Here is a 22,302-nt window from a genome sequence, read left to right on the forward strand (position 1 = left end):
CTTAAGCGTGAAGCAACAATAGATATGAAATTTTATAATATATTTGATAAAATTAAATCTTGATTGGTCAAATTTCTTGCTCTATTGTCGAAGTTAAAAGCTTTCGAGAGTTCGCTGGAACCTTTGTCCGATCCATTTAAATCCCCTTGGGAATTCAAAAGCTAGGTATTTCATCGATATCCTAACTGTTGGAATGAAAATTCGCTCAGCATTTTATTAAAATAAATTCTATAGAATTCTTTCGAGCACAATCTGTGTACTTTTGAAACTTGGAAAATTGAGAAACGCTGCTTTTAACTACAACCAAATTCCGCGGAAAAATATGCTGTAGGATTTTCGAGCTCCGTTACCAAAACGGTAAAATAACCCTTATGGTGCCATCGCCGAAACCTATATGTGTTTACCAAATCACTAATTAACATACCGTTTTTTGGAATTGTTATCTATACTATTATTTTTATAATGCGAAAGCTTGGATAGAAGTTTAAGCACTGGAATAGCACGTATATATAGGCTACTTTATACATCGATATCGTTTTTGTTTTCCACAGAGATCGGCATGTTTTTTGCATAGTGACGCAGACAGAGATAACGCATTCATATAAATTTCCACGTGAACGAAGTCGCGTACAACAACTACTTAGTACATAATAAACCTTTGTTTAACTAAATAGAATGCAAATGCGAATACATTTTTATTTTTAAAAATACTTAAAACCGGAGCAATCTAAGTTTTTCAAATGGGGTAACCAAATAAGTTGGGTTCTCATAAGAAAATTATCGGTACGTTTTTCTAGATATATTTTATACGCGATTATATTTAAAATATAACTAAATAAATGTCAAAAATATAGTAAAATCTCGCTGCATTGATAACCTCTTTAATTTATCGCTGGTGACAAATATGTGCGTACGCATCTCATAAGTAGACCTCGCCACCTATAACTCATCCGTAACCTTAAAGCAAATATCCTGTAGAAAGTATACAGTCAGTTACACTTGAACAAACTTATTTATTGCAAGGCTTTTGTAACCTACTTTATTGATAATGCCAATGAATTTTGGCTCTTATTTACACGTCACATTGGGAATCTTTTAATTACGTGTTTAAAAACCTCTTGCGTCTTTACTAAATGATGTGAAATAAATATTTTAGATTGGATGATTTCATATAGTTAAAATTTTGTTGTACTGATAATAGAATTCACGCATACGTTAATAACAAATCGTTAGAGTATGCGTGAACGTCGACTAAGCAGATGCCGCGTAATACCCTCACACATGTTTTCACGTCATCTAAGCGTAGCCTCTGTGTTGGAAAAAGAGGAGTCGAGCTTTCGGTGACACCAAGGAAGTAAGTACCATGCTTAATTCTGCCGCCAAGCACTATTGATGCAATGCTGTGGTTCGGTTAAAGGGTTTGGTTGCTGGTGTAATCTCAGGCACACAACGCTTACACCTACGCCTGAGGTTGATGGAAACACGTTGCAGGACACCGTACATGACCTGCGAAGTGTTGCTTCCAGTCGGCAGGCTATGGCTTTTAACTTACAATCAGGTCGGCCATCTCCTTGCTGCGTCAATTATACTATAAAAAAAATGTAGCATTAGGTTGTAGGTGTATGCAGGCGTATGCCACCCACTCGTTAAGGTTAGAGACACACACAAGAAATATGGACTTGTTAGCTGTTAGCACTTTTAATCTAACTGGAAGCTTGAGTGACAAGGTTACATACAAATTTTGCCTCTGCGATACATAAGTAAATATTAGTGGGCGAAATAAGAATGACATTGTTTAAGATAATTTGCGAGAGTAGGCAAATAGTTAAACCGTTATTCAAATAAATGTCAGTTTCCGATAAAAATTATTTGTTTTTTTTTTCAGATTCTACTGTATTATTTTTACTTGACGACTCGGAGCCATTTTTTGTAAAGGCAAGATAATTTGCGAGTGGGACGCATAATGAAAATACGTACAAAATTATCTCAAGAATAAATTATCGTGAAATTTATAAATCGTGAAAAAGTAATAATAATAATACTCTTAATATACTTTTAAAACACATGTTAATTCACGCTATGATGAATCACGGGTTGTGATTATAGCACCATTTGTATAACATTGCTTAAGAATTTTAATAGTACATTTTCAATGTAAAGCCAATAAACCCATTTATGTAAAACTCACGTAATTTCTTGTGAGTGCCAAATTCACAAGACATACGATGTTAACAGAGTTATCATTATGTAAAAAAAATTACATTCAGTTAGGTATATATAATTATTCTAATGACCCATTTATATTTGCAACTAAGAATATTAGTTTTACAGACTGTAGCAAAAAATACAGCAAGTTATTCAGGGCACAGGTTATTAACCGATTTGAAGCCTGAACGGTTATGTTTTTCTGAGCAATAAACACGGAAACCACCATGGTTACTATCAACACGATTCCGTGACTTTTTACTACTTTTTGTCTTCATAATGTTCACGAACGCGATGTAAAACAAATAATAATATCAAGAATACGTTGGTAATATAAAATAAAAGACTGTGAAATGAGGGACGTTCAGAAAGACGTCTATAGGGATCCGTATGATTACAGAATCGGGACCAAACGGAAAATAATTATTTCTATTTACGTATTCAAGATACCAACTCAGGTACAAAAAATCGAAATTGGATATGAAATTGTTGTTGTTGTTTATTGTTGTTTAAATTAATAATACTCAGAATTATTTCTTCACTTCTCCCAAAATATAATATTATATTGTGGCATTTTAGTATAGACAAGTAACTAGTACCTAAATTGAATGTTTCTTTTAAAGCATAGACATCAGTTATTTTTTTAAATCCAAAACTACCCCTGAAGTGGTAAGATAGGGATTGTAAATTTGTATAAAAGTCCCATATTTTGAAGACACCGAATTTTGCATTTAGATTAGTAATAACTTATAAATAATAAATATTTCGATCAACGTATTTTTGGTTATCCATATAAAGGGGGTAAAATAGGGTAATAATAAATGAAAGTTTTTGTTGGATTTTTATTAGTCAGTCTTCAAACTTTAAATTAAGAAGATAGGTTTCTTTTGAAGCTGACATCAGTTTGTTCTGTTTTGAATGTTAAGACATGGGGTATTGATATTTAATATAGGTTATTTATGAGGTTCGCTTTTACTGCTAATATATTATGATATTGAATTAACTCTACGACTCTTCGATGATAATGAACACCGTAAGGAAAGGAAAAGCATAACTTAAGTGTCTCGGTGGAAAGCCCGAGATTATTGCATTAAATTTAGAAGCCGTAGTTATCTTTAATCTCACTACAGCGGATGGGCTTCGGATATTTTATTTATAACTAAGAGAGGTTGCCGGATTCGCAAAAGTAAGGGATTATGCGATTCGTATGTTAAATTCGTATGTTAAGGTATGTAATATGAAAAAAATTAATGCGGATTTTTTTTGGTATTTTCTTGGTAATCCCCATACAATTAGGTGATGTACTTAGATCCCATACCGAGTCATGGAACTGAACTGGCAAAGGTCAAAAGAACCCAAGGTCTTTAGGATGCCAAAGTTCTGGAATGGCGATTCCGTACCGGTAAGCGCAGCGTTGGTCGAAATGAGCCGCTGGAAGCCGAAAAAAACAAGCGGTTTAGAACGTGGACTCTTAAACTCCTTTTAAAATAGATCTATGTCCAACAGTGGACTTCAATTAGTTGATAATAATGTTTAGATAACATATGAAAGTCACTTTAGTATTTATTTTATACAACTCAATGTTTCTTTAAATTAAGCTAATGAAAACATTAGCATTGCAAGCATACGAAAACGTCAAGAAAGTTGAAGACGTAGCAAAAGTTAATTAATTTAAATCACGTAGTTGAGTAGGAACTATGCGTATTGGTAATAAAGTGCTGGAAACATTGTCTATAATGAGGACAGTTGGCTTTCTAAGTTTTATTACGACTATATTTTGTTTGTAAATATATTTGTACTAACTGGGTACCATTGACAATATGTATCACGCAATGATGTAATCGTTGACATCTAGACTTATCTACATCGTCAATACAAGGCACGGGTCTCCTCTCCGAATGTGAAGGATTTAGGCCGTAGTTCACCACGCTGGACAAGTGAAGATTGGTAGACAGACTTATCTTACACTATATTTTTTGTAACTCAACGGCGAATATCTAAGAAATCGTTTAGGTAAACAAAAAGCTATTAGTGTCACATACACAAACAGCGAAATCGAAAAAAAATCTTAGTGAATATAATAACGTGCATTTTAACGTAATTAAATATGTACGGAAAAATTATAAAGATTCCGTGCATACGATTATAAACAAGACTTTTACATTACTGGCTGTTTAATTCGTAGAACCGTTTTGGTTTAGCTCATGGACAATGTATAAATACTGGTCTTCAAAGTTATATAAATAAATTAGGTCGATTGCTATTATGTCAAAACCAGTTACACAATAAAAGAAGGATTAGAAAGTGGTTTGCTTTTAAAATAGATCTTAAGCATGTATTTAAGTGAACGCGGTATGAAGCTAAATGCTTATAAATAATCTGAAACACACAACGATCTGAAATTTTTGCGACTAACTGTAGTCGCAAAAATTTCAGATTTCACAACTTTCAGATCGAAGGTTGCGAAGTTTCTCGGAAGAGATATTGTAACTTTATTACTTTGCAAAACTTGTTTGTTCCTGCGTGTTAGCAGTTTTTTAAATTAGGATTTCTGGTGCCAATAAAAATCTTTAAAATTAATTTTACACACTGACAGGTCTAAAAATAGTTCTATCCTGTTCCTCTGCAAACATTGTGACAAGGACACTCTTGTCAATTTAGTTTAGAGATTTGTGTAATGTGTAATGTGGCACCAATGTCTTTAGTTTTCATACTTTCAAAGTTATAAAAACGAACTGATCTTTGTTGTGTAATTTTTTTTAAAAGCATTACTTTTTTGTTTGAACATTTTTAGCCTAGTTTTACACACGCTCTCGCATTATCTACGCTATCCCAGATTTGTGAACATCAATTTCAATCTTCCTGACATATTTTTGCCGTATGAACGTCACTTTTCCGTCCCAATTCTTTTTGCCTTTTGCTGTTTGTGATCCGTAAACTGATACTCCATGAGATGAATGCTTACACAGCTAGCAACAACGATTAAGGAGATTAATGAGTTAGAATAATACAGCTTTATGTAGCCATATATGTTATACTTATTTCTTTACCTGTATACACAGGTACCACTGTCGTGCAATTACTCAATTGTGTCTTGTTGTTTGTACATACAATCGTGATTTTGCAATTACTTAACTAACCTTTCTTTTAGGTAGTTCAAATTAAATAAGTATAAACACAATTCAAATTTGGAAGACACTTCTTTATCTTTGACTTTCTTATGTTAGGTAGAATTGTAGCTATTATATGCGTTTACCCTGCTAGCTTGTAGGTAAATGGGATTTTACTTTAAGAGAAAGCAATCTTGTGATGTGAGACAAAATATTATTTACGAAATAACCCAACCATGTTATAGTGTACCTACGGATACCTACTATGTTATAATGTGTGTGGTTTATGTCCAGTTTTATGTTCACTCTCATGATTTTAGTAGCACATGAGACACAGCTCTTCCGAGAAGTACCGCTGCGGCTATGCTTATTTCTGCCGCTAAGCAGCACTGTTGCAATACAGCGTTCCTGTCTGAAGGGCGTGTGGCCGGGGTAATTTTAGACACATGGGGCTTAACCATCAATCCACCACTCCGCTCTAGGCGAGCGTCGTGGAATACGGCCTTAACCCATTCTCACTGTTGGAGGAGACCCGTGCCGTTTAGTGGGCCGGTAACGGGTTGATATGATGAGGCTTACCACCTAAGTACGCCTCAGGTGGAAGGACACAGGTCGGCACTTTTTAGAAAGTGTTCCTTACAAACTCGTAGTATTGTACCGGTTATAGGAGATGGTTTTCCACTTACCAATCAGGTGGACCATTTGCTTGGTCCGTCAAGTATAATCTACTATAAATATACAAAAACTTACAGACATAGTATGCAAAACCGGCCTCGTGCAGGTATTACCAGGCCGTTTGTTCATTTCATAATAAAAATTAGGTCAGTAGGTATATTAGAATTCCTTTGTTTTCTAATCAGCTACATCTGTACACAAAGACGTTTTACGGATATAATTCAAAAGTAAAACATACAAACGTTAATCTACTTTTAAATTATATAACATTTCTTACTTTATAATTTTTCACGTGAGAATAACTTAGTAAAATCTAAAACGCGGAAGTGAGAGGTATGTATTTGAATAAATATAAATAATAGTTGATTCGTTAGATGAATTAAATGGCGACAAATGTCAAGATTTTCGGCAAAGAGGATATAAACACACAACTTACTTCCGGTAGCAAATTGATTGACGATTAAACGATTTTATTTGGCTCACTTTTAGTTTTTTATTATTACTAAATAGAGATTCCTCTCTGATGATTTGACCTCGTTCAGTTATTATTTTTTATCAACATAGCGGCTTAACTATTCAATAATCTGTTATAGCGGTTCTTTTGAAATCAACCATAAAGTTTGGATAGATTTTTTTGCCATTTTATATTCAATCAACAATTCGATTATTTATCTGCTTATTATGTGGAGATATATAATTATATCATTAGATATATATTTTTTTATATTCCACTAGAAGTAAGCCTTTAAATGCAATCTCACCTGCTAAGTGATGATGCAGTTTAAGATGATCACCGGTTAGGCAGTATGGTAGTCATACCCCTAATCGGTTCCCACGCGACATCGCACCGGAACCAATCGCTTAGTGGCACGTCTTTGTCGTAGGGTGGTAACTAGCCACAGCCAAAGCCTCCAACTAGACTAGACCCGAGAAAATTCATATCGCTCACCGTTACTAGGGAGGTGCCAGGTCTGAAAACATTTGTTGATCATGACCTATCTTAATTTATAAAATAACTAGCTGTTGCCCGCGACTTCGTCTGCGTTTGATTTTGTTTTTAAAGCATTCAGTATCGCTAAGCCTTAAATTAGTATAGTAGTATTATATATATATATATAACATGTGACTGTCAATTAATTATAGAAAAATAATTTGCAACAAAATAAAATTGCGACTATAATTAAAAATCTAAACTATCCTATCTCTTAAGTTGGAACAGACTGCTCACGGTGTGCCAATTTAATTTAAAATCGGTTAAGTAGTTTAGGAGTCCATCGCGGACAAACATCGTGACAAGAGATTTATATATATTAAGATTTAAACACATGTTTAATAGGTGCATGTAGCGTAAATTAAACCAAGCGAACTTTTTTACGTACGCGGTTTGTCAGAGTTGTACCAAAAAACGTGTACCGGTTTGATGCCGCTTACATACATATTAGGGGTAAGAGTTTTCTTTTTGCAAGTTCGCCTGGTTCCTGGTGTCACGTCGACCGGTCATATCTATTGTAACGCTGCTTCTCTACAAATTAGCCTTTGACTACAAATCACATCGAGGTAGGTAGTGTTAGTGACGTGACAATCATGTATGACGGAATGTGTTCCTCTATATAAGTCCGAATAAAACGGCGACGGCATATAATGTCTATCAGTGCTGTTAAGGCTCATTTTCTCGCTCAATAAAGATGACTACTTATTATTTATTTACCTACTCCAACTGATATTTAAGTATTTATGGTGTGCTAAATTAAAGTAAGTAGTATTTATTTTTTATATATATCAATAGTATTGTTGTATTTGTGTAGTCTGGTTTATGTATTAGTATGTAGTTATTCGTATATGTTTTAAACAGTGTACCCCACCTTTTAGTTTTTCTTTTTAGTTTTCTTAATCCTAAGGTTGCCTGGCAGAGATCGCTACTTAGCGATAATGCCACCTTTCTAACCTACTACATTGTTTAAGTGTTTGTTCTTTTTTTTTTTTTGAAAGAGTATAAATAAAAAAAAATCTTTTAAGGTTGAGTCATACGCAGCGAAGTTGCGGGGGACCACTAGTATGTTTATAATGATAATGAACTGTTACTTATTAATAATGTTTAAGGGTTGGATCATTACTGCAATGATCCAATCCTGTGCTTCAATGTATTGTGTATGCTTGCAAACATTATAAAAAAGGTTTGTTTCAGGATGACGATGACGACGATGACACCGAAACCTGCGTCAGCCCGGAAACCTGCGCGCCACAGCCTTTCCCGAGGCACACGGCGCCGCAGCAAACACCACCAAAACCTTGGAAGCGCACCGGTAAGCCAATGTTCCAATATCCAACTAGATACTAAACATGGATGCTTCGGTGAATAATACTCGCCAGATATTTATTATATATGAATTTCCAGTTCCTACCAGAAGTTAGGGATACAAATTATATATAAACACTTGTAATTATAAAGAAATTATTATGTAAACATTTGAGGTCAGTTGATCGACTGCTTTTTGAGTTTTGCGGACATAAACATATGAAACCTGACATGTTGAAGTACCTCACTCTGTATACACTGCACTGCCATGCCGTACAATGCTTGAATAAATATTTGAATTTCCAGTTCCTGTCAGAAGTTAGGGATACAAAGTATATAAAAACACTAGTAAATATAAATACATTATTGTGTAAGCATTTCAAGTCAGTCGATCGCCTACTTTTTGAGTTTTGCGGATACAAACATATAAAACCTTTTTAAAATATAAAGATTTTAAACAGACATGTTGAAGTACCTGAATCTGTGCACACTGCACTGCTATGCCGTACAATGCTTGAATAAAAATGAATTTGTTAAAGCAAAATTAGGTACCTATAATGGTGAAAAATGGATTCAAACACAAGTGCTACGCTGGTCTTGCTTACTGCGAGAAAACTGACTGTTCACAAAGCCTTAACGTTACACAGATAAGCCTTCCTAACACGAATTCCTGGTTGAATGTATACTAGAGACTACTTCAAAACTAGTGCGGGAGCTACGTTAGAATTCTGTGTATTACCTGACTATACTATATACAATACCTTACACAGGCTAAGACGTGCCAGCTTTGAAATAATTAATAAAATAAAATTGACAGATATAGTTATCTGTCAATTTTATTTTAAGAGACACATTTGAATGGGTAGTGAATGAAATATATAAAGACGACATTCATTCATTAAATTTTTTATTAAGAATAAAAATAGTAATTTTGAGGAATGAAGTGCTTCATTTCCTTAATTTCTTTAAGAATCAAGGCATTCCTAGTTAGGAAACTGATTATGGACATGGTTTAATATAACACCATACCCGTTAGTGCGCTACCATCTTAGGCTGCATAATTACTTACCAGGTGAGGTTGCAGTCAAGGGTTAATTTATAGCGGAATAGAAATAAAGTATGTGCCTGATAAGGTATCCTTGTTTGTACTCCTACTACTATTGTATAAGTAGGCTAAAATTGCACTTTCTCCCTAACGCACACCAAACATGGAATAGTGGCGGCGGCGGGGACCCCCAGGGCGCCACCTCGGACCCGAATCTCCCATGACGAGTACCATCAGTTTTGCGACGAGACCCTTGAATGTATGACACGCATTGTTATAGCGGTCAGGACCAAATCTTTTACGTTTGCTCAGTGGAAATCACTACGGAATGTATACGGAAAAATAATTTAGCACAAGAGAATTATAACATTAAGCTAGGAAATCATTTAAGCTAGGCCCACACCACCGCGTCCGATCTTCGTCCTTAACACGACGACCGACCAATGACAACACTGCTCGAAAGCGCGCGTCCTCTGATTGGTCGCACGCTGGACGCAAACTCGAACACCGCTAAGGACGCAATTTGGACGCCGTGGTTTAACCTTGCCTTTACACTCATAGTTATTAAAGTGTATTTCTCTTAGTTAATATCCAAAATCTTTTTTAATTTTTTAGAAGGACTCTACTGACGGTATTCGTGAAAAATTTGGTCCAGACCAATATGCCGTCGCTCTAAATATATTATGTGCTATCTATTTATTTGCAGCAGATAATATTATCGCTTGTGCTTTGCAACGCTAATTTTATATTCAATTTAATTAATTGTATGGTCAAAGTAAATGTTTAGATCATTCATGATGACGAGGAAATATATATTACGCATTCATTCTACAAATTCGCTAAAGCAATAATAGGTAGCGATATTTCAGCCATCACTATTCAAAAGAGTTACGCTCATATATTTATTATATTTATATTATTTATAATTGTGGGGTTCTCGACTCATTTCATTGGGTCTGATGCTCGAACTTATTCTTTGTTACATTTTAATCGTAACACACTCCTTCAAAAATTACATTTTATAAATAACTAGCTGTTGCCAGCGACTTCGTCTGCGTTTGATTTTGTTTTTAAAGCATTCAGTATCGCTAAGCCTTAAATTAGTATAGTAGTATTATATATATATAACATGTGACTGTCAATTAATTATAGAAAAATAATTTGCAATAAAATAAAATTGCGACTATAATTAAAAATCTAAACTATCGTATCTCTTAAGTTGGAACAGACTGCTCACGGTGTGCCAATATAATTTAAAATCGGTTAAGTAGTTTAGGAGTCAATCGCGGACAAACATCGTGACAAGAGATTTATATATATTAAGATAATAGACAATTCTTGTAAACAAGTGTAAATTTTTGTATGGGTAAATAATACAGGGTCCATTTTGATAGTAGCTAATCGTATTTATAGTTTGTTTTAAAATATAGCGGGTTTTTCAGCCACACAGTAACAATATTTTTTTATTTTATTCATAAAAAATCTATTAATTTTATTTCATAATAAAATTATTTTAAACCCTCTTAAACATTTGTTATTAGAAAAAAATGTTATGTTTCTGCAAAACAAACTCATTTTAGAAAGTAGACTTTCGCTTTTAATATATAATTTAAGTAAACGTTCTTTTGGAATTTTGCCTCAATTATGTTTTTAGTTTTTGCGTCTTTATTGTGTGCAGTTAAAAAGTTTAATATCTCAGAATGTACATAAATAAAGTTCTTTCTTTATTGTTTATTGCACATTCAGCTTTACAACAAGGTCATTTAAACCGTGCCACTTAAAGTCAAGGCGTCTGGCAGGTTAACCTACAACTGTTTGGTCACTTGGTAACGGTGTTTGTGACCCACTGCAGGCGGGTTTTGCTTAGTACAAAATTTTCATTTTAATGCTGTGGCTAAAAACACACGTGTGTTATATACACGCGAGTTTTTAGCTGAATAATGATGCAGTTTAAAATCATCCTATTTAGGATCAAAGGGCTAATATCAAAGCTAATGATTACTTTAGTCTATTTAGTAGCCCTGGTTTTCAATCATTAGCTTAATTATTAAACTCATATAAATTGTTTTTTTTCTGCTTCCCATTAGCAAATTTATACGAATATTAAATAAATCTTTATTACGTTTTAGTTGGGCTTTTATGGCTCTATTTAATTATCACATAACCACAGATTAATAACAATACATAGATTGTTAATATACAATTTAAATATTCCTATATATTCGACACATTTTATTTATAAATGCAGTACTTAACTATTCAAACTAACTAAAACTACTGCGAATTTGCTCTTATCAGAATAATTAAATAATTAATATTTAATATGTTCATAGCATACGACCTGGCGACCCAATGTCCGTCGCGGCGTGCATCAATGCGACGCCACACCGTCACACACACCGCCTGCCAACCCACCGACGGCGCACAATCGCTGCCACACTCCAGGTACTAACCAATAACTCACCCAATCCTTATAGCGAAGACCACACTGTTGCGTCAAACGTGCGTCCTGCGCGTTTTTGCAAGTGACCAATTACAAGATTCTAGCTTGAACGTGCGCTTTTGTGATTGGTTGCTCAATGGGCGCTATAAGGACGCAGGTTGCACGGTTGGACGGCCTTGGCTTATCAGTTCTTATGATAAACAATGCACTTTGAGCTTTATTTGTCTCACTCAGAGGAAAGCATGAGAATCAATACGGTGTAATTAATAATTTCTTCAATTTTTACACACCACGCAAGCAAGATATTCCGCAATGTACTCTACGCACGTTTTGCTCCAACACCGGAGTATATTTAAGAGATGTTGATTAAAAAAATTGCGTAGTAATTTTCCATTGTGTCCAATTCTCTTGCTTTTCGCGGAGCATAGCAAATTGTGCTTAGTTACAAGCTAATTAAAATCACACAACGACTTTTAGGATCGAGCAACGGGCGGAAATGCGATACGGTAGGCGGTAGGTTGTAGAATGAAAATTTGCATGGTACAAGTTTGTATAGTTTGACTCCCACCAGTAACTTTTGTAAGCTATATGCATTTTAAGCAATTTAAATATCACCGTTGAACGGTGAAGGCAACCATCGTGAGAATGCTAGAGTGTTGTTGTCAGTGTGGGCCAGCGTGGTGGACTAAGGCTTAACCCCTTTTCATTGTGGGAGGAGACCCGTGCTCTGTGCGTGGAAATGGGTTGATATGATGATCGTGATAAGTTTATTTATCTAGGATCCGCTATGTAAACTATGCGTTACTATTTCTTATTCTGTCCCCCAGGCCAGGCTCCAGAGCATCGTGTGCAGGTGCAGCGTCCCTCGCCAGCAGCGACGCTGACGCCCAGTTGGGTGAGCTGTCCTGGTCACGCTCCTCACTCCAGGACGAGCTCATCAAGTCGGTTAGTGGCAGCCCTACCCATCAGCATGTGAGTTGCTTCTTGCTTGACAGCCTGTTTTGTATTAAGTGCCTACAAAAAAGCGGTTAGACAAAATATTATGACACGGTCAGACTTAAACTTAAAGTCAAAAATATCTTTATTCAAGCAGGCCCACAGATGGCAATTTTGATGCGTACATTACATGAGAAATTTGTACACGGTAGTAAGATGATGGCGATAACCATATTCGAAGCCCACAACAAACTTAGTCGGGAGTTCTTTTTTGTTATCACCATCTCTCACATTGTCATTTAAAATAATCAGAAGAGGTTATGGTTACAGCAATAATTCACAACCAAGCTTTTTTATCGTACTCTATACTAAAATAGGACTTTTCTATAAGGTTTTTAAGATATCTCAGTTTCATGCTAAAGTATATTATATAACAAACTACGTCTACAATTGTTTCGGGTTTTTAATAATCCCGCGGGATTGCTTTGTTTTTCTGGAATAAAAAGTATTTTATATACGTATCATGTGGCTCTATTAGATGTGCCAAATTTCATGAAAATCGGTGCAGCGGTTGATCCAAACATAGATAATAAACAAATAAACATAGACAATTTCGGATTTATAATATGAGTATGGATGAATGTTATGCAAATTCAAATGTTTACTGATGTTTCCATCGTCTCCGGAAAAAAAATCCTCATTTATTTATTTTATAAAGGGAGAGTGCGATTGGGATAAAATTCAATAATCTATACTCTCTTCAAACATAAGCAACAATATAAAACATTTTTTAAAATATTTATTAATGTTCATCTAATTTCTCAGTTCTGGATTAATTGGTGACAGTTAATTATTTGGTTGGAAAATTTACTTGCCCAGCCCATTCTTTAAATTCTTTTTCTACACGTAAGTCGGAAGGCATAAAATAAACATTTTTATAGCAGTAGACGCACTGTAGTTAATGAAGTTAAACTAGTTTTGATTATACTTCTTTACACGATTGCAAGCTTTAAATAGACTTTTTGCTTTTTTGTTTCGAAACTGCAATAGTTCCTGCCTTTCAAAACAGTTAGAAGTAATTTCCATTTAATTTTGTATGTAATTTGTAAGATATCTAATTGCTGATTGTTTTTATTACAAAGTATATTATGAAAATTAAGCTTGATTTGCTATACTCCGAGAAAAGCAGGAGCATCTGTATGGTTTAATTTATAATTTCTAAAATCTTTATACTCCACACCAACAGATCTGTTTCTCCTGTTTTTCGCGGAGTATAGCAAATTAAGCTTTATTTTCATAATATATATCATGGATTTCCGCAAAGTAATGCCTGCTTCTATTCAATATTTATTACAAAAGTAAGATAAGAGCAAACTAGTTAGTTTGCCATAAAAATCTCTTTTTTCGCACAGCTTTAATGATTACGTTTCTCTCAGTACAAACACAGTGAGGTTATTGTTAAAACCATTGATTTAATGTCTTGCTATCGGTTAATAACTCTTGAGTTACATCGCACTTCGCATTCACGGTTCAATCCAAGATTGCCTTGGCCCTTTAGGTTGAAAGGGGTTCTGATTTTCTATTACATTCTTATCGTATTATACTCTAATATGTCTCATGAAAATTGTTTGTGTCACGAAATTGTACGTGCGTTAAAATAGAAGAAGAATAAAGGGTTTATGAATTCTATGTGGTCTACCTAAGAGGTTCAAAAGCTTCTCACATCGTACTATATTACTGATCGTTCCCAATATTAGTATATTTCTTCAGAGAATACGTATTTAATTTTGCATGTAGGTAATTTCATTACATTACATTTATTTAGATAGTAATTTCAACTTACTACAATTTAAAATTATACTGCAGGTAGAGTTTTACTAAGTTAATGCTTGAGCTTAATTGACGGCCGACTGGTGCATTGGGCAGCGACCCTGCTTTCTGAGCCCAAGTCCGTGGGTTCGATTCCCACAGCTGGAAAATTTTTGTGTGATGAACATGATTGTTTTTCAGCCCCTGTGTTTTTATCTGAATATTATAAGTATTTATGTGTATTAGTTTCATAAAAATATTAATCAGCTATCTTAGCACCCATAACACAGGCTACGCTTACTTTTGGGCTAGATGGCGATGTGTGTATTGTTGTAGTATATTTATTTATTTAAATGCATGAACTCTGAACTTTTGTTTTTCTCGTGGCAGAAGCAATGGCAAGACGCAATCATGTCGGACGACCGGCTTTCATTGACGCTAGAAGAAATCGTGCACATCCGGTCCGTATTGACCAAGGCGGAACTTGAGGTCCTTCCTGTCGAGGGCAGGGTAAAAGAAGATGTGGAAAAGAGAAGGGTGAGTGCTAATTTCGTTCTTTTAATATAATTCGGCCGGGGCTAGTTACCACCCTACCGAAAAAGACGTGCCGCTAAGCGATTTCGGTTCCGGTACGATGACGCGTAGAAACTACTAAGAATATGGCTTTTATATAACTGCCATACTCCCTAACAGGTTAACCCGCTAACATCTTAGACTGCATCAGGTGAGATTGGAGTGAAGGGCTAAATTGTAACGGAATAAAAAAAAATTACAAGAAATAATGAGTGAATACAAAATGCTAGAAAGCCAAGAAACTGTGCTTAAGCCCAAGAAAATTAATGAAAAATTTAAATGCAAGTACTACTTGCATAATATTTCAATAATCCGATTGGTTACACCAGTACTATAAAATGATGTTTTCAATTCAAATATCACTTGCTTTAACGGTGGTGAAAAACATCGTGGAGAAACCTGAAAACCTGTCAACTGTACTGTAGTCAACCTGAAAGTTTATCATAATGGTCCCAAAGGGGTGTGAAATCTAGCAATACGCACTGGTTCAGCATGGTGAACTATGGGCTAAGCCCTTCTCAATCTGAGAGCCCTGTAGTGGGTCGGTCATGGGTGATAATGATAATGATGTAAGACAATATTGGTGCTAGACATGGAAGATAAATAAATAAATCGCCATGGAATTCGAAATGTTACGATGTGAAATGAAATGTACTCATTTTGGTGTTCGCAGGTATGCTTCCTATGTTTGAAGACACGGTTTGGCATTTTCGGCCCATGGGGTCAAAAGTGCAAGCTGTGCAAGAAGACTGTCTGTCAAAAATGTTGTTCAAAGGTAAGCATCAAAATTCTTGAGTTCAGAGTTGTGAGATTGAGTAAACGCTTTTATAATATGATTCCTAAGGTAATTTGGATCTACCAATGCATAAGAATAAAGAATATTTTAAAACGCATTACAGCGATACAATTGATATTTTTTAATGTAAAGGTTGCTTGGAAGCATCCGGCTCCGCTTTCATCTCTCACAAGATAGAAAAATGAATGTTAAAATGTAAAATGTAAATTGTTGATGTTGGAAAAGAGCAACTGCTGAGTGTCTTGCCGGCTTCTTCTCGGTAGAATCTGCTTCCCGAACTGATTGTAGAGTCACTAAAAACAGATAGACTTGACGTTTCAAAAGTGCATTTATTATGTATACTTGAAATAAAAGAATTTAGATTTTTTGATTCAGTGAATAGTAACCCAGCAATAGAGCACTAATATAGAAATAACCCTGGAATGGTGAGAGAGATACGCAATTTTTTGCCCTGGATAAAAAATAGCCGTGTTCCTGTGGAATAGACTAACTGTTATTCTGTCCTCTTCAAATTTAGAAATTCAGTTTTGAGTCTTCACTAAGTGGGCGGCTCAAAAGCAAAACCTCTAGTAATTTATTAAAAAGATTGGGAACGAATAATCTGTATACTATAAGAAGTTTCAGCTCCAAAAGTAAATTAAAATGTTATTAGATAGTATGTAATCGGTTATAACAATAATGAATATTTCGTTTTTTGGTCATTGTTATTCTTTTTGCTATTTATTATTATTGTTATTTTGTACTTATTAACAGTATACCTATTTATATCATTGATACAAAGCAAGACAAATTGCGCATCTGTAATTTATAAGGTCTCCCGGGGTGAGTTTTTAGTAATTTCAAATTCAAAAATGTGCTATTCATGTAGACCGTATCACAGGCGGTTATGAAGCGTTCATACAGTTAAATAAGGTAATGGTGATAACTGCATTCGTTAACTTAAAACTAAAGCTAGGAGGGTTCCATAAATAAATAAATAATGCTGCCTAATGTAAGTTTTCGAAGAGTTTCTCAAGGTGACCTTGATTAGTGATTGGGAGTTTGAGGAAACAACTCAGTAGCAAGTTTTTAAGTTGTTTATGTATTTAATAGATGCGGATCCCGACGGAGCATTTTGCTCACGTGCCAGTGGCGCTGCTGAGTCCGTCGCTGCTGCCGTCGCCTGATGACGAGCAGCAATCTTTCCCGCGCTCCCTAATGGCGCGACTGGTCTCACCCGAGCGCAGTGTGAGTACCTATACCATGTTATCAACAAAGCAAAACCAAACACTGACAAAGACAACTGCTCTCTCACGAATTTGGATCAAAAGTTATGGTTTACGTTCGAAGTTATTTATCAATCTAAACCAAAATCTTCCGTTGGTAGATTGAAATTAGTAGTGCTATCTTTGTCCACAGAGTAGAGTAGGATAAGGAGAGCACTAATAAATACATATAATGATTTATTATTTCGAGACTTTGTCTATACCTACCTCGATAGTATTTTTTATATTTCAAAAATAACATTATATCTGTAAAAAACACTGTAAAAAACTTCATGTTGTCATAAATGTCGGCAGTTTAACAAAAATGTAAAGATAAAAATTACATTCTTGGTTTTTGCGAGATTATAGAACATTTTAGTAGATACATAACCTTTTTTTTTGACGTGGTGGAGAAGCTCGTTGGCTTCAGTAGACGTCCGGGGAACCCATATATACTTCCCAGACGTCTACCAACCGCCCCAACCGATTGCCAGCCAATAACTACCCGCCGTCTCCTTCCCCCCTTTCCCCGTCTACGGGTTGTGCGTCTAGAGCTTTTTTCACGCATTATTACCTAACCTACCTGTATGATTTTTATTCTTTGTTTTTAGGATAATACCAATATGTTCTTTCAACCTCTTAAGGGATATTCAGCGTCTTACTTGTGTACTCAATTCCAGGCGACGGTGGAGAACAGCGTGGGGTCTGCCCCAAGCAGTCCGGCTACGACGCGGCGGCACGCGGCAGCCTCCGCACCCGGTTCCCGCGGAGCCTCCGCTATGGGCTTTGCGGAACCATTACCTACTGTGCGTGTGGACGGGCCCGGCAGCATGCCTTGCGTTTCCACACCGCTCTCTTCGCTTTCAACGCTCGAGCGAAGGTAAACAAGTGCGCCCTTTGGATAAGATTTGCAGCTCGCAAACGAGGAGTCGCTTTCGCGTATCGAAACACAATAACGTCGAAGAGAAATTGACCTAATTGACATTAGGTCAATTTCTCTTCGACGTTATTGTGTTCTCGCTTTAAAGTCTCAAATTCGGTACTACTAATTTTTAATTTACAATCTCCTAAGAGGACTTGCCTGTAGAATTGTGGATATGTTCATATTATCAACAGTAGGTATATTTATTCGAAAACTGCAAGTTCTAGAGATATTAATACTTATGTTTATCCATTAGTTAACAAATACCAATAAAATTATGCATAATACATTATTGTAAACGACTTTTCATAAGCGGAGCAAAGCTCAATACATTTCAGGCGTTCTCCTTCGTCCTTTGAGCTTTTATAATTTTTTAGAGTGTTCATATAGTTTCTTTGGTTTTCTTAGGGGGGCAGCTGCCCTCCCCTAAAAAATTTACATTGGCATTTAGCAGGCACTGCATTACGTCAGTGTTGCCGGGCCGTTTTATACGATTAAAAAGTTATTTTTTTCCCTCAAGTGTAGTGGAATTTCAATCGGGTTTGTGTCTGTGCAATTGGGATAAATAATCGTTTTAAAATAAGGGTAATGAAACCTGTAAATTTAATAAGGGGTACAAATTCGGCGATCCTACGTTGCAGCTGAGTCAGTTTGATCTGAGATTGGAGCGAAGCAACTCCGACGTGGAAAAAGTGGTAGGGTGTAATACCTAGTGACCTCTGCTACCATTCAGGACTAAAACTAACCTTAGAGTGGAAGTGTATTCCTGAAAGTTGGCTAATCTCTGTGAAGCCAGAAAAAAAAGCAACGTAATATTTATAAAACGTTTTTATTCTAGAGCGCGGTACGGTCGCAGCGCAACAGGCGTATCGGCGGCGGAGCGTCTTCGAGGCGTGCAGATGGCAGTCTGCCACGACTGCAAGGCCATGGTACTACAGATCATCAAGTCGTCACGCGCCTGTCGCTCTGCCTCACGTGACCGCGCGTTGCGACACCTCACTCTCGACCTCGCGCCCGTCTACACCGCCGACTGTTAACCACACAACACTCTAAGCCGAAGCAGACTTGCGTTTTTTAAGCGCCGCATGTTTTATTATTTCTTGGAAACCTACAACTGGCAAAAAACGCTGTTGTTTTTTTTACCAAGACACCGATTAAATTGAGTTTGATAATTTTGCTAAGTAGTATTTTCTAAACTGCCTCAGGTCTGTGACACATAATAATCAGGCTTTAGTAGGCGACTTTAACTACGGTTAAGAACCTCCTAAACTTCTAAGTGGTCTGGCACTGCAATCAGCTATTTGCTTTTCAGTATGATACTTAGTAAAGAGTTGTCCAAGAAAACTACTATAAAACTATCCGAGAGTACGATCCTTATTCGGCCAAATTTGGGATATTTTAAGTCAACGTAACTTTTAAATCTTTAAGAATGTGGAAACTGAAAACGCGATTTCGAAAGCGCAATTACGGCCTTGGCTTTTAGCTGCTATTTGTACCAGATTCTCCTAACCTTTTCGGACAAATCGGTTTTCGTTCCGATATTCAATGTTACGTTAAACCGAGAGACACCTCTTGACCACAATATCAAAGTAGTGTTCATGGATATCCGGATTTATGCATGTAGATTTTTAATTCAGAGTTACCGCATAGCCAGAGATCTTTCTTAGTGCCTTAATCTATGCATCTTTAATTAGTGAGGCGTTACTAATACCTTGCGTTCTACAAAACTCATGGTACTATAGAGTCTATTAGTCTCTGGTTTAGTGCAGCCTTGGATTAAGTTAATATTTGCACGTGGCAGCTGAATCTTAACCTCAATGACGAATATCGACTTACCGACACGACTCGGCTCTCTTACCGTACAATAAAGGCACAATCTTTACATTCGATGGAACTATTTTGGATAAGCGCTCAAATGGATCATCCAAATTGACTGAAACGACTTTTCAAACCATCCTTACTCGCAACTATTTAATTTTTCATTAACCTTAGTGACAGATTAGTATGCTCGCAATCATTGACTCGTTTTCGAGTATCGAAACGCTTTAACTTTAGAGAAAAATGGAACTTATTTTGGTTGCAATAAAGCTCAAATTCTTCAGCAATACCACAACCAGTGCTTTTGACAGATCGTTGGTAAAATAAAGGTCCATTTTGGCGAGAGCGACTCTACGTTTGCGAGCGTGCACATCTAAACTTATGGTAAGGAAAACAAAAACTTTACAAAAATCTTGTTTCCATTGAATTGTTTGTTCAAATGTATATAAAATACCAATGTAAGTTGAAGAGATAGGAAATTGATAGAGAAACAAAATATTCTGATTAGACTCAGTAACAAATGAAGAGCTTCCGAGGTTGTGTAGAAATTATGTTGTGTTTGTAGGTGGACTGTGATCCGACACACAGACAGATGACTATTGACAATACTCTATGACATTTGACAGATAGTGAAACACGTTTTGTTTTAGTTTATCGCACAAAATAACTATTTACAGAAATCCGTTCTAATCGGAGTTAATCACATGGTAAAATTATATTGAATGATATACTAATTAAATTTAAAAAAAATAATATTTCGAAAAATTACTAAGATATTTTGTCACTTAAAATATAATAGAAATATTTATATATATTTTTGTTTCGGTATTATAGAATAATTATAATTATGTCTACAATTTCAATGTAAAAGTTAATCTGTGTTCAAATTAAATGTGCTATGAATGTTATCGTACGAAAGTGTAATATTATATTATAAATGTTGAGACATTATTCTGGTATATTCCATGTTAATATGTATTAATTCTCTCAAACTTGAAGCATACCGTATTTTCCCCTTTTATGATTTATCTGAGAAGGCATTAATCAGCCATGCTTTGTTAGACATTCATCGCAATTAAGCAATTATGTAGCAGAATGCAATTTATTTTCCTGTGCCATATGAACAGTTCATTATCATTTAGACAGATTGGAAATGTAACAAAATGGTGCGAAGGCTGCAAATGTGCATATTGTACTTGCCAGCTGATGCTTGTAGTTCGAATGAAGAGGTATTCTACGTTTCTATTTATTTTTTGTAAGCTATAAAGATCAAACAGCCAAATAGAATACTGGCCACACAGTCTTTTTCATTTCTATTTTTAAACTACTAATACAATCGATATCGAATAGTTTAAGACACACTAAAACGAGAATTATGTTACTTTTGTTGCCACGAGCTAAAAATAACAAATTATTCTCAAAATCATATTGTTTTATATTATTGAGTGACCATTCTGTTTGGAATTTATAAAAACTCAATGTTAAATAAGACTTCTAAGTGTAGAATAGAATTTTAACCTGTGACAACATTTTTTCGACTGACAAAGTAATGATTAACAAATATTTTAATCTGCTCTCACCTTATAAAATTGACATTATGTAATCCTAGAATTTTCGAGTCATCAATTTTACATAATTTACTTATTTTAAGAAATAATCTTTATATTATTCTTTTAATATTGTATTTAAGTATATCAGCTCATAGATTATCTATTACTTTTTTAGAAACTTTCGTTAAACCCATTTTTTTTAAATGTTGTGTTGCCAGTATTCAATTTGAAGATTTTATATAGATTTTTCTTGGGATAAAAATGATATTTGGTTTCCCATTTCATTCATGCTTTAGATTTATTTAGATAATAATTAAATTATTTTGCCAAAAAATGTAACCTTTCCATCTTTTGTAAATATAGATTCATTTAGCATCATTTTTAAATTGGTTACTTAAAATAGTTAGTCTTAGATTTCGATGTTCATAAAAAGTGTTACTTTATCTTATCCTAAGCTTTTTAAGAACTGGGATTTCTTCAAAATTACGAGAGTAATAATATTTTTTTTTTATTTGATTTATGTCTGATCAGGAAAAGATAGTAAATTGCTTGAGCGTTTAAGATTTACACTTCCTTTATTTGTTTTCAAAAGTAATTACTTTCCGAATGCAGTATATTTTTTCCTGGTTAGATTAAAAATAAATATTTTGAGTCATAAAATTTATATTCACGTAATCTGGCCTAATTGATTGTTTTCTTAATTCTGAAGTTTGGTTGCTTGTTATTTCACATAGGTATTTGAAATTATTTTTTATCAAATTCTTTATTGTATTCGTTAAATTATATTTGAAACAATTTTGAATTACACGTATAGAATTGAATTCCCAGTTATAAATTTTTGTAAATGTATGTAAATTTTTAGTAGATTATATTAGATGTT

General features: G+C 35.0%; 1 protein-coding gene across 2 annotated transcripts in view; it reads left to right on the forward strand.

Annotated features, from left to right (window-relative positions):
* LOC120636568 (protein spire) overlaps positions 1–19,124 on the forward strand; it is a 223,195-nt gene extending 204,071 nt beyond the window's left edge. For both annotated transcript variants that reach the window (XM_039908105.1, XM_039908113.1), the window contains 8 exons: positions 8,176–8,293; positions 11,665–11,776; positions 12,602–12,746; positions 14,910–15,056; positions 15,766–15,867; positions 16,981–17,115; positions 17,813–18,012; positions 18,893–19,124. In XM_039908105.1, coding sequence (XP_039764039.1) covers positions 8,176–8,293; positions 11,665–11,776; positions 12,602–12,746; positions 14,910–15,056; positions 15,766–15,867; positions 16,981–17,115; positions 17,813–18,012; positions 18,893–19,091 — 1,158 coding nt within the window. In that variant the 3' untranslated portion in view covers positions 19,092–19,124. The remainder of the gene's footprint in view (positions 1–8,175; positions 8,294–11,664; positions 11,777–12,601; positions 12,747–14,909; positions 15,057–15,765; positions 15,868–16,980; positions 17,116–17,812; positions 18,013–18,892) is intronic.
* The last annotated feature ends 3,178 nt before the right edge of the window (positions 19,125–22,302 follow it).

This window comes from Pararge aegeria, chromosome 3 (assembly GCF_905163445.1).
Source record: "Pararge aegeria chromosome 3, ilParAegt1.1, whole genome shotgun sequence".
In the NCBI taxonomy this organism is placed as follows: Eukaryota; Metazoa; Arthropoda; class Insecta; order Lepidoptera; family Nymphalidae; genus Pararge; species Pararge aegeria.